This window comes from Gopherus evgoodei, chromosome 1 (assembly GCF_007399415.2).
Source record: "Gopherus evgoodei ecotype Sinaloan lineage chromosome 1, rGopEvg1_v1.p, whole genome shotgun sequence".
NCBI lineage: Eukaryota > Metazoa > Chordata > Testudines > Testudinidae > Gopherus > Gopherus evgoodei.
The window spans coordinates 12,194,243-12,211,433 of record NC_044322.1 but is presented as its reverse complement, the minus strand read 5'-3'; the positions used below and the strand labels follow the sequence as shown (position 1 = coordinate 12,211,433).

Sequence of the window (17,191 nt, the reverse complement as noted above, 5' to 3'; positions counted from 1 at the left end):
ACAGAGGAGTGGGAATCAGGATTGATCTGTGTTCCTGACTCAGCTACTGATTTGCCAGACTAAGACGCACCAGAGTCTATATCAGCGGTAAGCAACCTATGGCACAGGTACCGAAGGCGGCACGCGAGCTGATTTTCAGTGGCACTCACACTGCCCAGGCCTGGCCACCAGTCCAGAGGGCTCTGCATTTTCATTTAATTTTAAATGAAGCTTCCTAAACATTTTAAAAAACCTTGTTTACTTTACATACAACAATATTTTAGTTATATATTATAGACTTATAGAAAGAGACCTTCTAAAAACATTAAAATGTATTACTGGAACGCGAAACCTTAAATCAGCGTGAATAAATGAAGACTCAGCACACCACTTCTGAAAGGTTGCCGACCCCTGGTCTATATACATCACTGTGCTTATATCAGGGTATATTTCTCTAGTTTAGACAAATCCCATGTTCATTCATGAGTGGAAAGTGCTTTGAGATCCAGGGCTTTGGAGCTGTGCTCCGGCTCCGCTCCAGCTCCAGGCAAAAACCTGCAGCTCTACTGCTCTGGAGCTGCTTCGTGCTCCAGCTCCAAGCTCCACTTCAAAGCCCTGTTGAGATCCTCAGATGTAAAACACCCTAGAAGATGAAAGTACTTTAACTGCAAGTTACATAACACTCCAGGAGCCCCAGTGAACATTTCCACTTTCTAGGCTTTACCTTTACTCCCAGCAACAAGAATGATCACGCTATAAGAACAGAGAAGAGGTGCAGTGCTGAGAAGCAGGTGCATACTTGAGTGAAGGTGGAAAGGAACAGCTGGTAAGTGCCAGTGTGAACATGCTGGGTACATGGTGCTGCTTCAAGAGGAAGTTTGAATGTGTCAGAACCTCGGGACAGCCACTAATGTCACATCTTACCTTTGACTCAGGTGCAAAGATCAATGGTGAGATAGAGTATGGCTGTATTCGACAGTTTCAGCCACTCACCATGCATTTGTTTGCAAGTAGTTTTCTCCTTGTACCTGTTGCTAATATTGGGGCAAATCATGGTTCTTATGCCACAACGTGCCCAAGACACAGCTGAGACGTTGCAGCACTAGTGTGTAGAGCTGGAGGCAGGATGTGCAGAACTAGCATTGGAGGTGGGTCTGGAGCACGCCATGGAATCCAGCTCTCCAGGGACTTCTAGCAGATCCCAACTCAGATTGGGGAGGGGGAGGTCTGCTGCAGCACCTAACGACTGGCTGTTCCTCCCCACGCAGTCAGGGGAGAGGAGCTTTACGGACTACTGTACTCAGGGACTGCAGAGCCGCTCCATAACCCTTGTAAGTAAGCTAGTCCTTTCCCCCAGCCTGCCCAGAAGCCCCCATGCGGCAAGCCTGTTGCTGCGTTTAGTGTTGGGATGGGACTTAGCAGGAGGTTAGTCTGTTTTTTCACCCTTCTCTTCTTTGAGAGAGAAGCTCACTTTGGTGCAGCAAAAAATTCTATGCCCCTTTGAAGTTTATTGTGGCTCTGATTGCCAAGCAACTGCATTAAATGCTTACCTTCACGCTGAACCTTCGTCAGTAATAATCGATGGGAAAGGAAGCGAGTCCGGGGAACTGCATCAGGCTAAAAATCTCTTGCCGTCCATCTCCTCAAGCCAGAGAGAAAGGATGCTATATAGTTTATTCGGTTTTCTTTAGCTTGACCTGAAAGAATTGCTACCAGTCTGGACATAGCTTATTAGTCGTTTTTTTCCAGAAACCAGAGCCTTGTTAATTTTTTTTTTATAAAGTCAGGACTGTAGTAATTATCTTGATTAGCTCATTGTGATGGTATCACTGTATGCTAAATAATTTAATTTCCCCCAGAGCCTAAGTCAATCCTTTCATGCATAATTTAGCCAATATAAGGCTTTTTAGTTCAAGTCTTTTGTCTGCTCAATTAGTCCTCAAGGTCATGTCCTCAGATGCAAATATAGGTGCTTACACATCACTGCGATTAATGCTTAGGATTGAATTGCCCAGAAACCCCAAACCCATTTGTGCTGCTCACCTACAAGAGGTGACTCACAGACAGGGGGGAAAGTGTTCTTGAACCAGATCTTCAGATTGAAGTTAATGGAAATATGCTCATTTACATCAGCTGAGTTTTTGGTCTTTACATTGTAGGGGGATGATGTCTCATAAAGGACTAAAAGTTGCCAAGTCTCACACATGCTCTGAAGAGCAGCTTACAAAAACATGTTGGATGAAATGCACAAAAGGCTGTGTGCTGGCCCTCTGCTCAGGAGTGAACTCCACCCTCTGTGAATTAGCAAAGGCCACAACTCCATAACAACAACAGTAACTTTGTAGTTGTAGGTAGGTTTCCATTCACAGGGGCAGAGTTAAGGTTGTTTGCATGTTGGAAAGTGGAAACGCTTCCATATGTTAATGTGAGTGAGTTTGGAGCCAAGGTTGGAGTGATAATAGTTTTCTGTTAACCACCACTTGTGATTTCTTTGTTTAATGTTTGTTTTTATGACGTGCATAATTGTGTGTCTAGTTTTGAATTCCAGGTGGCACCATTAATGATAAACTAACTAGGTCGTTTTGTGGAGGATGACAACAATATGCATTTCCCTGAAATCTTTCATTATGGTCACTGTGGAAATTCAAACAGTGGTATTCTGCTCCACGTTTGACCACAGTTCCTGGATAGTCTGATGTTCTTACAGTATTCAGCAGTGAAATAGTTAATAATGTTTAAGTTTAAATCAACATTATTAAGCTTCAGAGTTAAAATCTCTTTGTGCTGTGTAGGGAAGGCCACACTTCTTAAAATAGTGCTCTTGTTTGTGTGTGTCTTGGTCAGATATTGCTGGTGCAGGTCACATGGAGAACACTAGCTAAACACTAGAGATCTTTTTCGAATTCTGATGTTTGGGGCCCTCCAGAGAGGAAATAGAGTGTACCGCTCTGAGTACTGGCTCAATCTATCCCTTGCCTTTGATCCCCAGGTACCATACAAACATTACCAAGTTATTGTGTCTTTTTATATCTATATAAATGCCAAGCATATTCTTTTCTGTGTGTACAGCTGGAGATAAATGTTTTCACCAGCCACGCACATGCAGCCACCTCTTGAGTGGAAAGCATTAACTGTAATCTGTTTAGCATATAACTATAAGCATTGGGCAAGAGAGAATATGCCCACCCATATCACTGAGTATTACAGGGATTCTGGGGAGCCCTAAATTAGAGCTTCCCCATCCAGGGGCTATTGCTGCTGCAGCAACCTAGAGTATGGAGGATTCAAGCCACCTTTGTCCCTTCTCCCCCTGCAATGTCCCTTCTGTGCTCTGCCTCTTGGCAGTCATTTCTACATTAATTATAATATACTTAATTAGACTCTCACCCTTGTTCCTTTAAAGAAGTTATAGTAAAATGCTGGTGATTGTAGAGATACATAACACTTCTCCTGTGTGCCAGAATAAGTTCTGTGGACATATTCTGTGCCACAGGGACAGCAGTTCTGGGTACCTAATTCCTGGGGAATTCTGCGCCACTCTGCACATGCAGAATTCATGTCCCCCACAGATTTATTTGCTTTCCCGAAAAAAATGATTTTCTGATGGGGAAGCAAAGGGAAGTCGCAAAAGCAGCCACTTGATTCTCCGCAACAGTGTGAGCATGTCATTTCAGGCACCCAGAGCAGCCAGCGGAGAGGTAAATCACTGCAGGGGGCAGGGCTGGGGACTCCCCGGCCAGTGGCTCCTACCCTGTACTGGCTCAGCTGTTAGTCTCAGCTGGGCTGGTGGTGGAGAGGACAGGACTTCCTTTTCCCCTGCAAGGAGCAGCTGAGGCCAGCACTGGGTCAGACCCACCCTCAGAAACTTACTCCAGTTGCAGGAAGCTCCGCACTCCCCTCCCACCCACTTCCTGCTCCCATCACTCCTCAACTGTGGAGGGAGGGATCACTGTACAGGAAATCTCTCCCCCATCCACCCAACCCCTGTGCATCCAGACACCCCCCCACCAAGCCCCATCTCCCCACCCCCAGAATCCCCACACCATGCTGAGCTTCACCCATCCATCCAGACATACACACACCTGCCAAGATTTATCCCCCTGCATCTGGACCCTCACCCCTGCACCTGGACCACCCCAATGAGCCCCCCTGCACCCAGACCATCACCCCACTGAACCCCACTGCTCTAGCACCTGGACCCCTCCACTGAGTCCCTCAAACAGATACTCCCACCTGAGCCCTATTCCTCTACATCCAGATCCCCACTCCCTGCTGACCTCTAACCACCTTCATCTGGTCCCCCCTGCAGAGTCTCAGTGCCCCTGCACCTGGAACCTCCCATCAAGCCCCTGTGCATTCATATGTCCCCTGCACCCACACCCCCCACTGAGCCACCTGCACTCATATTGCCCCATACCTGGATCCCCCCCATGCTAAACCCCTTCACACTTGGAATCGTGCCAGACTGAGCTGCCTCCCCACACTTGGTGTGCCTGGCATAGAGTTGCCTGGTGTCCAGTTTTTGACCGGAACACCCAAAAAGGGACTCTGGTAGCTCCGGTCAGGCCTTTACAAGTCTGGTGTAAGATAGGCTCCCCACCTAGCTCCATGAGGCTCCCCGGAAGCAGCAACAACATGTCCCTCAGCTCCTAGGCAGAGGTGCGGCCATGGGGGCTGCCTCCGCCCTGAGTGCTGGCTCCACAGCTCCCATTGGCCGGGAACCGCAGCCAATGGGAGCTGCGGGGGCAGCACTTGGCAGCATGCAGAGCTGCCTGGCTGCCCCTGCACCTCAGAGCTAGGGAGCTGCCCAAGATAAGCACTACCTCGAGCCTGCACCTCTCATCTCCTTCTGTTCCCCAACCCCCTGCCCCAGCTCAGAACCCTCTCCCACACCTCGAACCCCTCAGCCCCAGCCCAGGGCCCCCTTCTGCACCCCCAACTCCTCATCCCAGACCCCACCTCAGAACCCGCACCTCCAGCTGAAGCCCTCAATCCCCTGCACCTCAACCCTCTGCCTCACCCCGTACCTCGTCACTTCCTCACTCGCCTCCTCCCGTACCCCGAACCATTCATTTTTGGCCCCACGCCCAGCCCAGAGCCAGTATCCTCTCCCACACCCCAGCCACCTGTCCCAGCCTGGAGCCCCCTCCCATACTCTGAACCCCTCATTTTTGGCCCCAGCCCAGAGTCCGCACCCTCAGCCAAAGCCCTCACACCCTCCCACATACCAACCCCCTGCCCCAACCAGGTGAAAATGAGCAAGTGAGGGTGGAGGAGAGTGAGTGACAGAGGAAGGGGAGCTGGAATGAGTGGGAGGTGGGGCCTCAGAGAAGGGGCGGGATGGGCAAAGCCTCATGGAAGGGGCGGGGCGGGGGGCGGGGCAAGCATATTCAGTTTTGTGCAATTAGAAAGTTGGCAACCTTAGCCTTTCATGAAGGGACAGGGCCCTGGGGACCCCTGCGCTATCTCAGGGTCAGGTGCAGTCTCACTGCCGAGTCCCTATCCCAGGGCATGGGCTACAGGGTGATCGCCCATCTCTGTGCAGGTAGTGGCCTGTGCTCCCCACTGCCATGTTGGAGCCTCCACATTTACTTATTGACAAATAAAATTTACAGAATTTTAAAATATTTTGCTCAGATTTTTTTTTGTGCAGAATCTCCTCAGGATTAAATACAGGGAGTTATTAATGTTGTAAGAATAGTCAGAGACCACAGCTCAAACATCCAAAGGTGGTAATTGTTTGAAGCCTGCATGATTTTAATATTCAGTGAGTAGTAGATATATTTTGGCTCCTCTTTTCTGTTGGCCATTTGGGGAGCTGGCATGTAATAATAATAGTAGGGTGGGATATATTGATTTTGTTTTCAGGCTGTTTTTAAGGAGCAGGTTAGCTTTTGTATATGTAGAATATATGGGTAGTTCAGTAGGGTTTTTATATATTTAAAACTTTGCTAAATATTGTTTGGAAAGTTGTGAAGAGGCTAGACTTTGTGGAATGTATAAAGACACACAAAATATAGTTTGTGAGGTGCATTCAGAGTCTTTGGCACTAAATGTAACATTAGTATGGTGTATTTTTCTAGCCTATTTGACAGCTAGTTGCAAAAAGCTGATGAAATGTGAAAAATCTAAGATGAGGAAGCCTCAGGAATCCTGGAACAAGTTGACTTTCTGAATAGACAGTACTTGTGACCCTGCTTTGATTCCAAGGGATCCAGCATCTGTACAGCAGTAATGTGATAAATGAAAGCTCTGAATGTTTAGCAGCTAACAATTAGGCCTCGTAAGCACCAAATACCATTTTAATTCTGTGCATTGAACCTTAGCTAAATACATTTCCAGTTGGGGATGGATGGCAACAGCTTCCTTTGCCGGCCTAATAATTGTCACTGTAATTGTAAAAACGGAGTCTTTGCAGTTGGTTTGAATAGGAGGCAGCAGCTGCATTCTCAGGTGATGAATTCATTGTTCTGAGTGCTGCTGTGCTCGTTCCTGTGTTTCAGAATTTCCTTAATGCTGGTGCTTTTGTAGCACACAAAAAGTCTTAGGTTGTAATGAAAACTGAGCCACCTCTAAATCCTTAGATTGTGGAAACAGGTCTATGCAGCTTAGCTTTGAAATGAATTGACTAGAGGAGATTTATCTTACTACAAATAACAGGACACACCTGCAGCTACATGAGAGCCTGTCACCTGGCCTTCCTCTCGGAGTTGGGAATGTGTCATATAAATGACTTTGTGGAGGTGGAGGTGAAAAGAGATGAAACATCCATGTCATTCACTTTGACTTGTTAAAACTTATCTATTCAGAAACACAGAGATCTTAAAGTCAGGGGGACCCATGGGGTTGGGGTTTATAATAAACAGCATCCTGTATGTACCATACACGCTAATCCAAGACAAAAGGGCAAAGTGCTCCAGTCATAAGCAAAATATATAATGAGAAAGGAGGAAAAGAAATGTGCTGTGAGAAAAATACTTTGTGTCCAAATGGGAGTGTCAGTCATAACTCATATTTATATTGAGCCTTCTCTTGTGTTGCCATCCGAGTGCTAAAAGGCTTTTGTTTGGACATGAATTTTTTACACTTCATCTGCCACTAATTAAAAATAATAATAAAAATGTTAATAGTGCAGTTGCGCTACCTTCTCACATTCCCCTCCTTTGGATGTGACCTTTTACCAGCTGCGAATAGGTGAGATATCACCCCTAGAGTAAACTAGTACCATACCCACATCGGTTCCTAATGCAGATGGGATGGAGGTGGAATAGTCATTTAGAATACTTAAAATGCAGATGTTTCACGTTATCTCTAATTCTCAACTCCAAATTCCTCTCCTGGCTCTTGGGTGACATTCACCACCATAGCTATGGTGTTTTATTAAGCTGCATGTGTGACATTTTATTTAAATTATGTTTAGTTTTTTTATTCTGATGTAAATCTAATAAGCCTGTATAAAGCTCTAGGTGCCCTGACATCTAAGATTTGCATATATGCAAATTAGCTCATACACACCCCCTCATACTTGTATTTCTATATGTATGAGCTACTTTGTGTTCTTGTAAATTATTTGAAGACTTCCAAATCCTGCTGCCCCAAGCAGAGGCAGGGCCAGGATGTGTAGCTGCATAGAACTTGGCCTCTGTCATTGAGCTAGATGAGATGAGAGGGAGTCTGGTGGCCTGCTAATGTACATGAACGGGTGAGTGCTAGCAGGTGCCTGAGATGTGCAGATGGGTGAGAACTGGATGGTGCTTGTGACTGGTGGTTGACTGAGTGCTGAAAAATGTCGAAGGATGCTTGATAGATGGTGGAGTCGAGGGAGTCTGGAATTGCTGATGGGCATCTGAGGGGCTGGAAGGAGCTCAGTGTAAAGCTGGTGACTTAGGGTAGGTCTACACTTATAGTGGCGTGTACAGTACAGACACTGCGTGCCCAGCTAGCACAGGTATAGATAGCAGTGTGTACAGCAAGGCACATGTCTGATGCCTAGGACATATACACTACATGGCTCTCTTCGTGCCCATGCAGGGCCTCCTATATATTGTTGAGCTTCTGGGAGGTCTTCGTGCCTTGAACATTGTTGATAAGAACGCTGAGGCTTGGCTTGACCGGTTTGAATAGGGCCTCCTCTTCTGTTACACTGCTGTTTTTAGCAGTGTAGTGCTGGAGCCTTTCCTCTCTGCAGTGAAAGACTCCAGAAGTGGAGAAAGGCTCCGGCAGGGGAGAAGCAGTGAGTAAAGGCCTTCCACTGAGGTGGGTAGCTCCACACCACAGTGCGTGTGGACGTAGCCTGCTTTTCACTGTGGCATGTGTTACACACCGCTACCTGTGTAGCCAAGAGTAGGCAAGGTCTTAGTGAGGGTGCTGGTAGGAAGGCTGTTGTCTGGAGGGCTGTTTGTGGGGAGCTGGAAAGTAAACTGGGGCTGAACGGCTTTGTGAGGTTTATTTTGAATGTGTAAGTGGGACTTGTGGTATATGGAACTTTTGCTGGCTCTCTGCATGGGACTGAATGTCATTCATAGAATCATAGAATCTCAGGGTTGGAAGGGACCTCAGGAGGTCAACTAGTCCAACCCCCTGCTCAGAGCAGGACCAGTCCCCAACTAAATTATCCCAGCCAGGGCTTTGTCAGGCCTGACCTTAAAAACCTCTAAGGAAGGAGATTCTACCACCTCCCTAGGTAACCCATCCCAGTGCTTCACCACCCTCCTAGTGAAAAAGATTTTCCTAATATCCAATATAAACCTCCCCCACTGCAACTTGAGACCATTACTCGTTCACTTAGGATCAATCATAGTGCTGTTAGGACTTGGGTGAAATAGCAGCCAGTAACAACCCCTTAGACTTCAGTGAGGTTACTCCTGACTAGCCCCATAGTAAGAGGAGAACAGGGATGTATCAGACCAACATCTCACATTTTTATATGTGACTTAACTCTTTAGCACCATCCTTGCCCTGAGGTTGTTAATGCTCCAGGTCTGAACTGTCGGTTCAGGGACAGAAGTTCCCAGAAGTTTGGGTGGCAGAGCAGCAGGAGTGGATCTGAGCTCATCGCTATTCTTAGGGTGGCACTCTGTGTAAATACTGGTGTCAATATAAAAAGCGCTTGTGCTGTTCTGTAACACACCATTGGGGACAGTGATCTGTGATGTGCTTCCTCCATGGGACAAAGACACTAAATAATGTCCCTTGTTCACTGCCGCTGCAGGTAGCGTAAGGATATCTGCTGGGACTCAGCTGATGTATGAAGTTACATAATATTTTCAAGTAGGAGATGCGCAAATGTCCTTACAGGAGGTGCAGTGACACTTAGCAACCAAAATGCTTGAGTTCCCGTCGCAGCGCAGACTAACCAACAACTAATGAGGAAAGAAAGTTATCTGTATTCAGAACACTTTGTTTGACTTCCAGCTTTAAAAAAAAAAAAGCAATGCAGACCAAATCCTGTGCTCCTAAAATATCAGAGGGGTAGCCGTGTTAGTCTGAATCTGTAAAAGCAGCAAAGAATCCTGTGGCACCTTATAAACTAACAGACGTGTTGGAGCATGAGCTTTTGTGGGTATGCATCCGACGAAGTGGGTATTCACCCACAAAAGCTCATGCTCCAAAACATCTGTTAGTCTATAACGTGCCACAGGATTCTTTGCTGCTTTGTGCTCCTAAAGTCGCTTGGGAAAGGCTTAACTGATCTATGCCAAACTTACAAAAACTGTCCTGAATTTATTCTCTTTTCCCCTCTCTTTTCACAACAAGCTAACTAATTACCAGCGCATTGTGCCCAGCTCTCCAAGTGTGAATAATTCCATGACTGAGAGTGTGACATGACTGTGGGCCAGACTTTCCTTCTCACCCAGGGGATGGGAAGACCATAACGTACTTAGACCTTGGCTCCAGAGACTCCGACTGAGGCCCAGAATGTAGAGAAGATGGCCAGTTACCATTTTTACTCACTTTCATTTATTCTAAATATTTAAGTTGGTTAAAAATAATCACATCCTTAAAGATGAGGGGCCAACTCCATCCCTTAGGTGTAAGCAGACACCATCCCACTGACTTCAGTGAAGTGGCAGCCACTTGCCCTGGGGTCGAATTTGGCCCATTCGTGTTTGGTGTCCCATGGAACATAAGTGAATTTGGGCCTGCCGGTGTGAAATAGTGGGGGAAGCCACATTTGGGAGTCATTGTTCTGTCATTGTTAGGGGCTCAGATAGCATAGTGATGGGCATGGCCTTAGCAACAACTCCATGGCCTCTCTCAGGCTTCTGCTCTGGTGGATAGTGCTGCTGGAACACTTTTCCCTGTTCTTGGATCTTTGAAGGTGGGGGACATTCTGTCATTATATTCTCTAGTTGCTGTCATGCTTTAGTGGGTGAGAGTGGGATGGCTTAAGCCCCATTTATCATTGGTTATTTTTGGTGTGGGGGAGGGCAGGATTCTTACTACTTCTTCTCCTGGTCTGCTTCCATGACCCCATCACTGTAGTATCTCCTCAGTGGGCCCAAGGGCTCTAGGGAATTGTGCCACTTTGGTTTCCCATTGCTCTCCACTTCCAGCTTACACTTGGGAAAATCCTGCTTTAGGAAGCTCTTCTCCTCAGGGTATAGTCCCCTTGCTACCTCCCTGCTTTTAGCTCATTCTCTGGCAGAGGGAACTGCTTGGGCAATATCATGATGGAAGGGGCTGATGGTGTGTGGTCCTACTAGTTATTGATCCAAACCTGCACCGTTTAACGCAAGCAGAACTCCCAGTGGAGCCGGTGGGGATCCTGGGAGCCAGGTAAATCAGCAGGAACTTTGCCGCAGTAGAATCTGTGTAAGAGTTTCAGGGTCTGGCCTGTTCTTCATAGGGCAGCACGTTGATCCCCCTCCTCTGTTCATGGTACTGATCACACTCCATCCTCCTTTTCAGGTACGACAGCTTTGGCCGCCTGACCAACGTCACCTTCCCCACAGGCCAAGTCAGCAGTTTCCGCAGCGATACCGACAGGTCAGTGCACGTCCAGGTAGAAACCTCCAGCAAGGACGACGTTACCATAACAACCAATCTGTCTGCATCAGGTGCCTTCTACACCCTCCTGCAAGGTGAGCTCGGCGACTGCTCCTACCCCACATTCAGCTGCACGCCAAGGATTACACAGCAGAAAGCAGACATCTTAATTATCCCAGCACCAGAAAAACCTTCCACCCAGCACCCTGCAACATGCTGGTGCACACCCACTCGCACGCACTTAACAAAGCAATAGGAAATATTACCAGGCTCGCTGTCAATTCTGCAGCTGTTTTCCACTTGGTTCTCGGTTGCCTAGCTGGGCAATGCTATACTCCCTCGTCATTAGCATTATTATTCAAACCAAGGAGCTAGCTAAACCTGACTGCTCCTCTGGCAGACCCTGTTACTTCACTATTTTAATGGCTTCCCACTTAAAGAGTCACTGTATCCCCTGCCAGAGTAGGTTTCAATTAAGGAAGCTGCATATTGCGGATTGTCATTCTTTGTGCAGTTTGCACTGAGCACCCTCCAGGGAAATGATCAGTACATGGTCCCTGCCCCCAAGAGTCTGTGTAAGAAGTGGAGGGGGGCAACAGGAAGGAGGAGTGAGTCATGAGGGGATGTGTGCAAGGTGATAAGTTAGCACAGTCCTTGTTGCATGTGCTGGGCCAGCTGGTGTAAATCGGCACAGCTCTGCTGACTTTGCTCAGAGGGACAGGAGGGAGGCGTAAGGTTAGGAAAGTAGGAGGCGGAAGAAAGAGGTGGAAAGGCAAGGGAATAGAGAGCGGAGGAAGGATGAGGTGGGGCACTGTGGTGGGAGCAGAAGTTACACTCCTGAAGCTTAGCCCTGCTCCCTGGGGGTCAGGGCCATGCTCAGTCTTGGTCCCTGGGGGCTAGCAAGCCCTCTGCATTCCCCACTCCCCGCTGAAGGGCCAGCAGGCTCTGTCTCTACTCCGTGAACTTCTGCTCTGTGCCCAGTGAAGATACTTGTGGTCAAATACAAGTTTTCATCTTTGTATGGAAAGAAATGTCTCCATCAGACCCAGTCAGCCCAGGAGTCATGTGTATGCTGGTTCCTTAAAAACCAGATCTCCGGGTGGTTAATTTCCTCTTTTTTCTATAAAGGTAAACTCCTGTATAGGTAACAGCTTCCTGTGCCTGTGAACACCTTCCCTGGCCACTGAGAAAGCAGTCTGGGGCTCAGGCCTCATCAGGCTGTACCTTACGTTGCCCTAGGGCATAGCTGGTGTGCAACGACTTTTCCTTGTGTACTACAGAGCACAAACCAACTGAAACCCTGACTAGCCCGGCCAAAAATCCATGCATTAAGATGCTTGGCAAATACTCAGATGTGAGGTTGGCTTCACCTCAGGAACCTAATTAAGCAACAGAACCCGCTGTTGGGTGCTCTTTAGTGAGATAATTGACTGCGATGTGATTTATGCCTCCCAAGCCAAAGGCCAATAAACTGCCCAATAAATCTCACTGTGGCATCCCCCAGCAACACGGGACAAGCAGGACAAAAGGCCATTTTTATTAGTTTGAAATGACAGACGGTGTTTTTAGTTCACAGAACGGATTGAGCGGGGAAATGAGCTTTTCCCAAATGAAGTGAACTTTCTGGTACGTTGGCTTTCTTGCAGAGTCTGAAGGGTGTGTGCAGTCCCATCAGGAACAAATCCCGGTTAGTCGTGTTTGCAAGGACCACCTACAGAGCAATTCTAGGCCAGGACACAGTTGGGCAGCCTACTTTAAAAGATACAACAATACTTTTCCCTGGCTCAGCAAGAACTGGCTTTCTGCCAGGGGACAGAAAAGAGGCTTCAGGAAGAAATTATTAGAGAGAACTAGCCTGCACGTTGGCCCATAAACCAAGCGCGTTAGCCTGTCAGATGCCTACACACTCAGCTAACTCACAGCGTGGAGTGAGATTATACAGTAGAGGTGGTGTTATGCCTTCGGCCCAGGTGTCTCCCAGCTAGAGAGCACAGAAAATTCCAAAACAGCTAGCGCTCAGAGGGGAACCACACGTTCCAAGGCAGCGGGACAGTGATAGAGAGAGCAGCACAGGGACTGCCAAACAGAGTTTCTGGAGTATGGTGTGTGCAGATCAATCAGCGCTTGGCTGAGGAGCAGCAGCAATGTACTGTTTGCCACTGCACAATCGTGGCTCTGAGGGTTTTAAGACTTCTCTCCTTCTCCGTAGTTGTTCAGGAGAGAACATATGATACTGACAGAACTCTTAGCATGAGCCCTGGTGCAGCTTCACGATAGCCCCAAACTCCTCAAGAAACCCAGACTGAGCTCTGAGCAGACTCAGGCTGAACCAAACGCAAAACTGGGCTGATATATGGTTTGATGCAGGACTCAGTGTGACACTGAGCAGAACCAAAACTCACACTGAGGCTGGCCTAAAACCCTACTCACAAAGACAGCTGGATTTCACAAAGCTCCAGGGAAAAGCCCTCTTGCCAGCTCTAGGGGAGTCTCCATCAGGGTAAATTGTGGAGGTAGAAGTCCAGAGTTTTATTCCCCAGGCTGTGTGCCACTGATGACCATGCTCTTGGGATTGGATGCACCAGTGGATGCTGCTAATGTGGTGCAGGGCAAACATACAGTGTCCTGAGATTCCCATGGACGGCGTCCCCATCTGTGCAGCATAAAGCTGCCTGAGGCAGCTCTATCACTTCCTGCACCAGAACCCCCCATCCTGGTGAGGAGGAGAGGGGATGTTGGATGTGAGGAGGGCAGAGGAGCAGAGTGAGTCTCCGCTATGCCTGATTCTCCACTGGCATAAGTTAAATTTGCTATGTTGCAGCTCTTATGAGAATCAGGGAGCCCTGGCCAATCCCCTGACAGGCCTACCTCTCCAGTGCCCTTGGGGTCTCAAGGTGTCGGTGTCTACGGGCTGGATCCAGAGCCTGTTGAAGGTCAATGGCTTTAACTGTGCCATTTGGATATTCAAAGGGCTTTGGATCTGCAGTCCTGGATCACTGCAGTTTTGGATACGCACTGGTAAATTCCAGTGTCACTGCAGTAATCGTGTCAGTCTGTCGCTTAATTATCTGCATGCATTTGGCGTATCTGGTTCAGCTGAGATCATTGGAAACCTCCATCTGGCTACAGAGGGCACTGGATCAGGCCCATAATGAAAGAGACCAGCCAGCTTTAGGATTCCTCTCCTAACTGTATCCAGTTGTGCCATTTGCCGATATATCCTAGCCTGAGGAGAGATGATAATTTTGCTCTGACCTGATTTCCCCTCGAGTTGCAGGAGAGCAGCTAGTGAACAAATGTAACTTGCTTCAAAATGGAAAAACAGTTTTCATGAATTTTTTAAGGGATTTTTGTATTCACAATTAGGTATTTACAGCAGCCAGGGAGACAGAGATGGTAGCATTCCCCAGCCTTCAAAGGAGCTGCAGAGCTGGCGTGCGCTGCATAATGGGTTTTAAACAATGCTTTCCCACTGAGCCCACATCCTCCAAAGGCTTCTCTGCTAGGTGCTTGGAAACTCCAAATTTTGACTGATGGTGGTTCTGCTTGGTTTTCTCCTGGCGGAGCCTGGGGAGGGAAGGCAGGAATATTGCCCTTCCCCTTCACTTCTGAACTGATGGGGTTTGAGTCATGAAATCTGTAGATCTCCTAAGATCCCTTTCAGGATCCACTGGAGGCCATATGGAAGCCCTGTGCCTGTGCACTCGCCTGACCCACAGTTCCCACAGCAACTGTTTGTCCCTCAGAATCCTCTTTCAGGGTAGCTAGGAACATGTCATTGGGAAAGCAGTTAGCACTGAGTTACAGTGAGAATTCCCACCACTTGAGGTGGAGGAACAAGGCTGAAGAGAGCAGCTGGCTCCACTTGCAGAACCTGGTCTCCACCAAAGCGGGTTATAAGACTTAATATAAACAGACATATTTTCAATAATGACATATCTATGTACAGATAAATAGAGACAGATGTTTCAGGATTTTTTTAGGATGTAAAGTTTTGAACAGTGGACACGCATGAGCTTCAGAAGGGATAGAATTCAGGACCTTCAGCAGCAAAATCTCTCCCGCCCTCTATGTGAGCTAAAGGAGTAACTCTGTTAGCTGAGAGAGTAGCAGGCTTTTATCCTTGCTGCGGCCAGCCCCTACAGAGAGACCTAAACACACATATTATGCCAGAGTATTACACATTATTCCTCTGTAGTCTTGTTTAACCCACATAACAGTTTTTGTGCAAGTGTGTGCAGTCCACAAAGTGAAACTTTCTCTAGACTTGAAAGAGAAATGGACAATTCCCAAACAGACGTTAATAGTGAACAGTGAAGGTGAATGTTAAAAGTCATCAAAAACTTGGCAATAACTCAGGTAAGGAAAATAATTAAGTATGGGTTTCTGTCATCTATCACTGACTTGAGCCCATCTCTTATCTTTCTCCAGACCAAGTCCGAAACAGCTACTACATTGGTGCCGATGGCTCTCTCAGGCTGATGCTTGCTAATGGCATGGAGGTAGCACTGCAGACCGAGCCCCACCTGCTGGCTGGCACTGTGAACCCGACGGTGGGAAAGAGGAACGTGACCCTGCCCATCGACAATGGCCTCAATCTGGTTGAGTGGAGGCAGCGGAAGGAGCAAGCTAGAGGGCAGGTTACCGTCTTTGGACGCAGGCTGAGGGTGAGCAACAGGCAGTGTGGACGACACTTGATGTTATCTTTCAGGCATACTCAATCTCATGGTAGAGAGGAGCAGGGCCCAGTTGCAATGAATATAATGGGGATTTTTTCTTGAGCCTGGAAGATGGACAGACCCTGTAGTTCTATCTGAATCCCGAGCTGAGACAGCCTATATTGCATCTCCCTGTGTCCTGGCTGAGCTGTCATGGATGGCACTGCAAGTTCCCCTGCAGGTCCTGTGTATTATAGGAAATGCCACACATCCAAACCATACATAATGGGCACGTTAAGTTTACAGATGAGAACGCAGGTGCACGACGCTGCACGTCTTTCCTGTTGCACTAGTCACTTGGATTGAACATAAGTCTGAGGAAGGGCAGTTTGTAAACCTCATTGTTCATTCAATGTGCTATCTCTGAAAATCTTCCTATTTCCTTAAATTTGCCACTCTGCTGACTGCATTGAGGAGCTAAGTCTGTGGGATGCTAGGAACATGCATTTGCGCGCCTATGGAGAATGCCATGCACACCAAAAGCCCATCTTCTAACTCTTGTTCTCCCTTTCCGGGGGGGCGCAGAATTTCTGTGCTTGTGAATGACACAGCTTTGCACAGAACAGTGTGTTTTATGTGCTAGTTAGAGCCTCTTAGAGATCTACCCCAATAAGCCTGTAATTCCATTGCTGATTGCTGATGAAGCTGTAATAATAATATTGACTGCCCAGCCGTATGAGCTGCCGCTCCTGGAGTCGAGGGCTCTGAGGAGCTCGGGGGGGGTGCTCAGCACTTGGCAGGATCAGACCTTCTGAGAGTGATGCTCAGTGTTGGTTAGTGTCACTTGAGAGCTGGGATTCGAGCAGTTATTTCTGCACACTTAGGCTAGACAGTAAATAATAACGCCCAGAGTCTCAGAATATAAATGTTCTGCTCCTTGCTTCTCTTCCTCCCCTCTTTCCTGCTCTGTGCCCCTTGCCACTCCTGGGTCATTTCTACTCTTCACTCAAATGAACACACACTTGTTGTACACTCTACCTGTATAACCACAGCCACTCCTGACCTCGTTCTCCAACATGAACATTACCACAGACCGTTCACTTTCCTTCATTACCAAGAGAGAAAATTTTTGCAAGCAGAAGTCACTGGGAGCTGGGCATGTGCATCTGAACCCCCCTCATCAGAAGCTGCTTTTGCGCATGTGGATCAGTTGGCCCAAATTTTCTTTTTCCATATAATACAGAATGAAATTACCAAACAAGCTGTATTCTAAAGGATAGACAGGCTTGCTAAACCTGCAGCTGTGTAAAAGCCTTTTAGGGTTCAAAGCAGCTTTCACTGATTACTTCCCCATCCTGGCTAATATCCATTGATGGACCTATCCTCCATGAACTTATCTTTTTGTTATGCTCTCTCCTTTTGGCATAGAGCATCTTCACCAGACGTGCTGCAACGGTGCTGCTGCATCGGTACAGCTGGGCTGCTGCAGCACTGTGTACGTAGACACCCCCTAAATCTCTGCTTCCCTCCTTCTGTTTTCTTCCTTTGTTCATGAAAGGCCAACA

At 47.5% G+C, this 17,191-nt stretch overlaps 1 protein-coding gene across 6 annotated transcripts in view; it reads left to right on the top strand.

The window, feature by feature from the left end:
• The window catches only part of TENM4 (teneurin transmembrane protein 4), a 546,329-nt gene that overhangs the window by 503,439 nt on the left and 25,699 nt on the right, over window positions 1-17,191 (top strand). For all 6 annotated transcript variants that reach the window (XM_030558332.1, XM_030558336.1, XM_030558355.1 and 3 more), the window contains 2 exons: window positions 10,891-11,063; window positions 15,400-15,635. In XM_030558332.1, coding sequence (XP_030414192.1) covers window positions 10,891-11,063; window positions 15,400-15,635 — 409 coding nt within the window. The remainder of the gene's footprint in view (window positions 1-10,890; window positions 11,064-15,399; window positions 15,636-17,191) is intronic.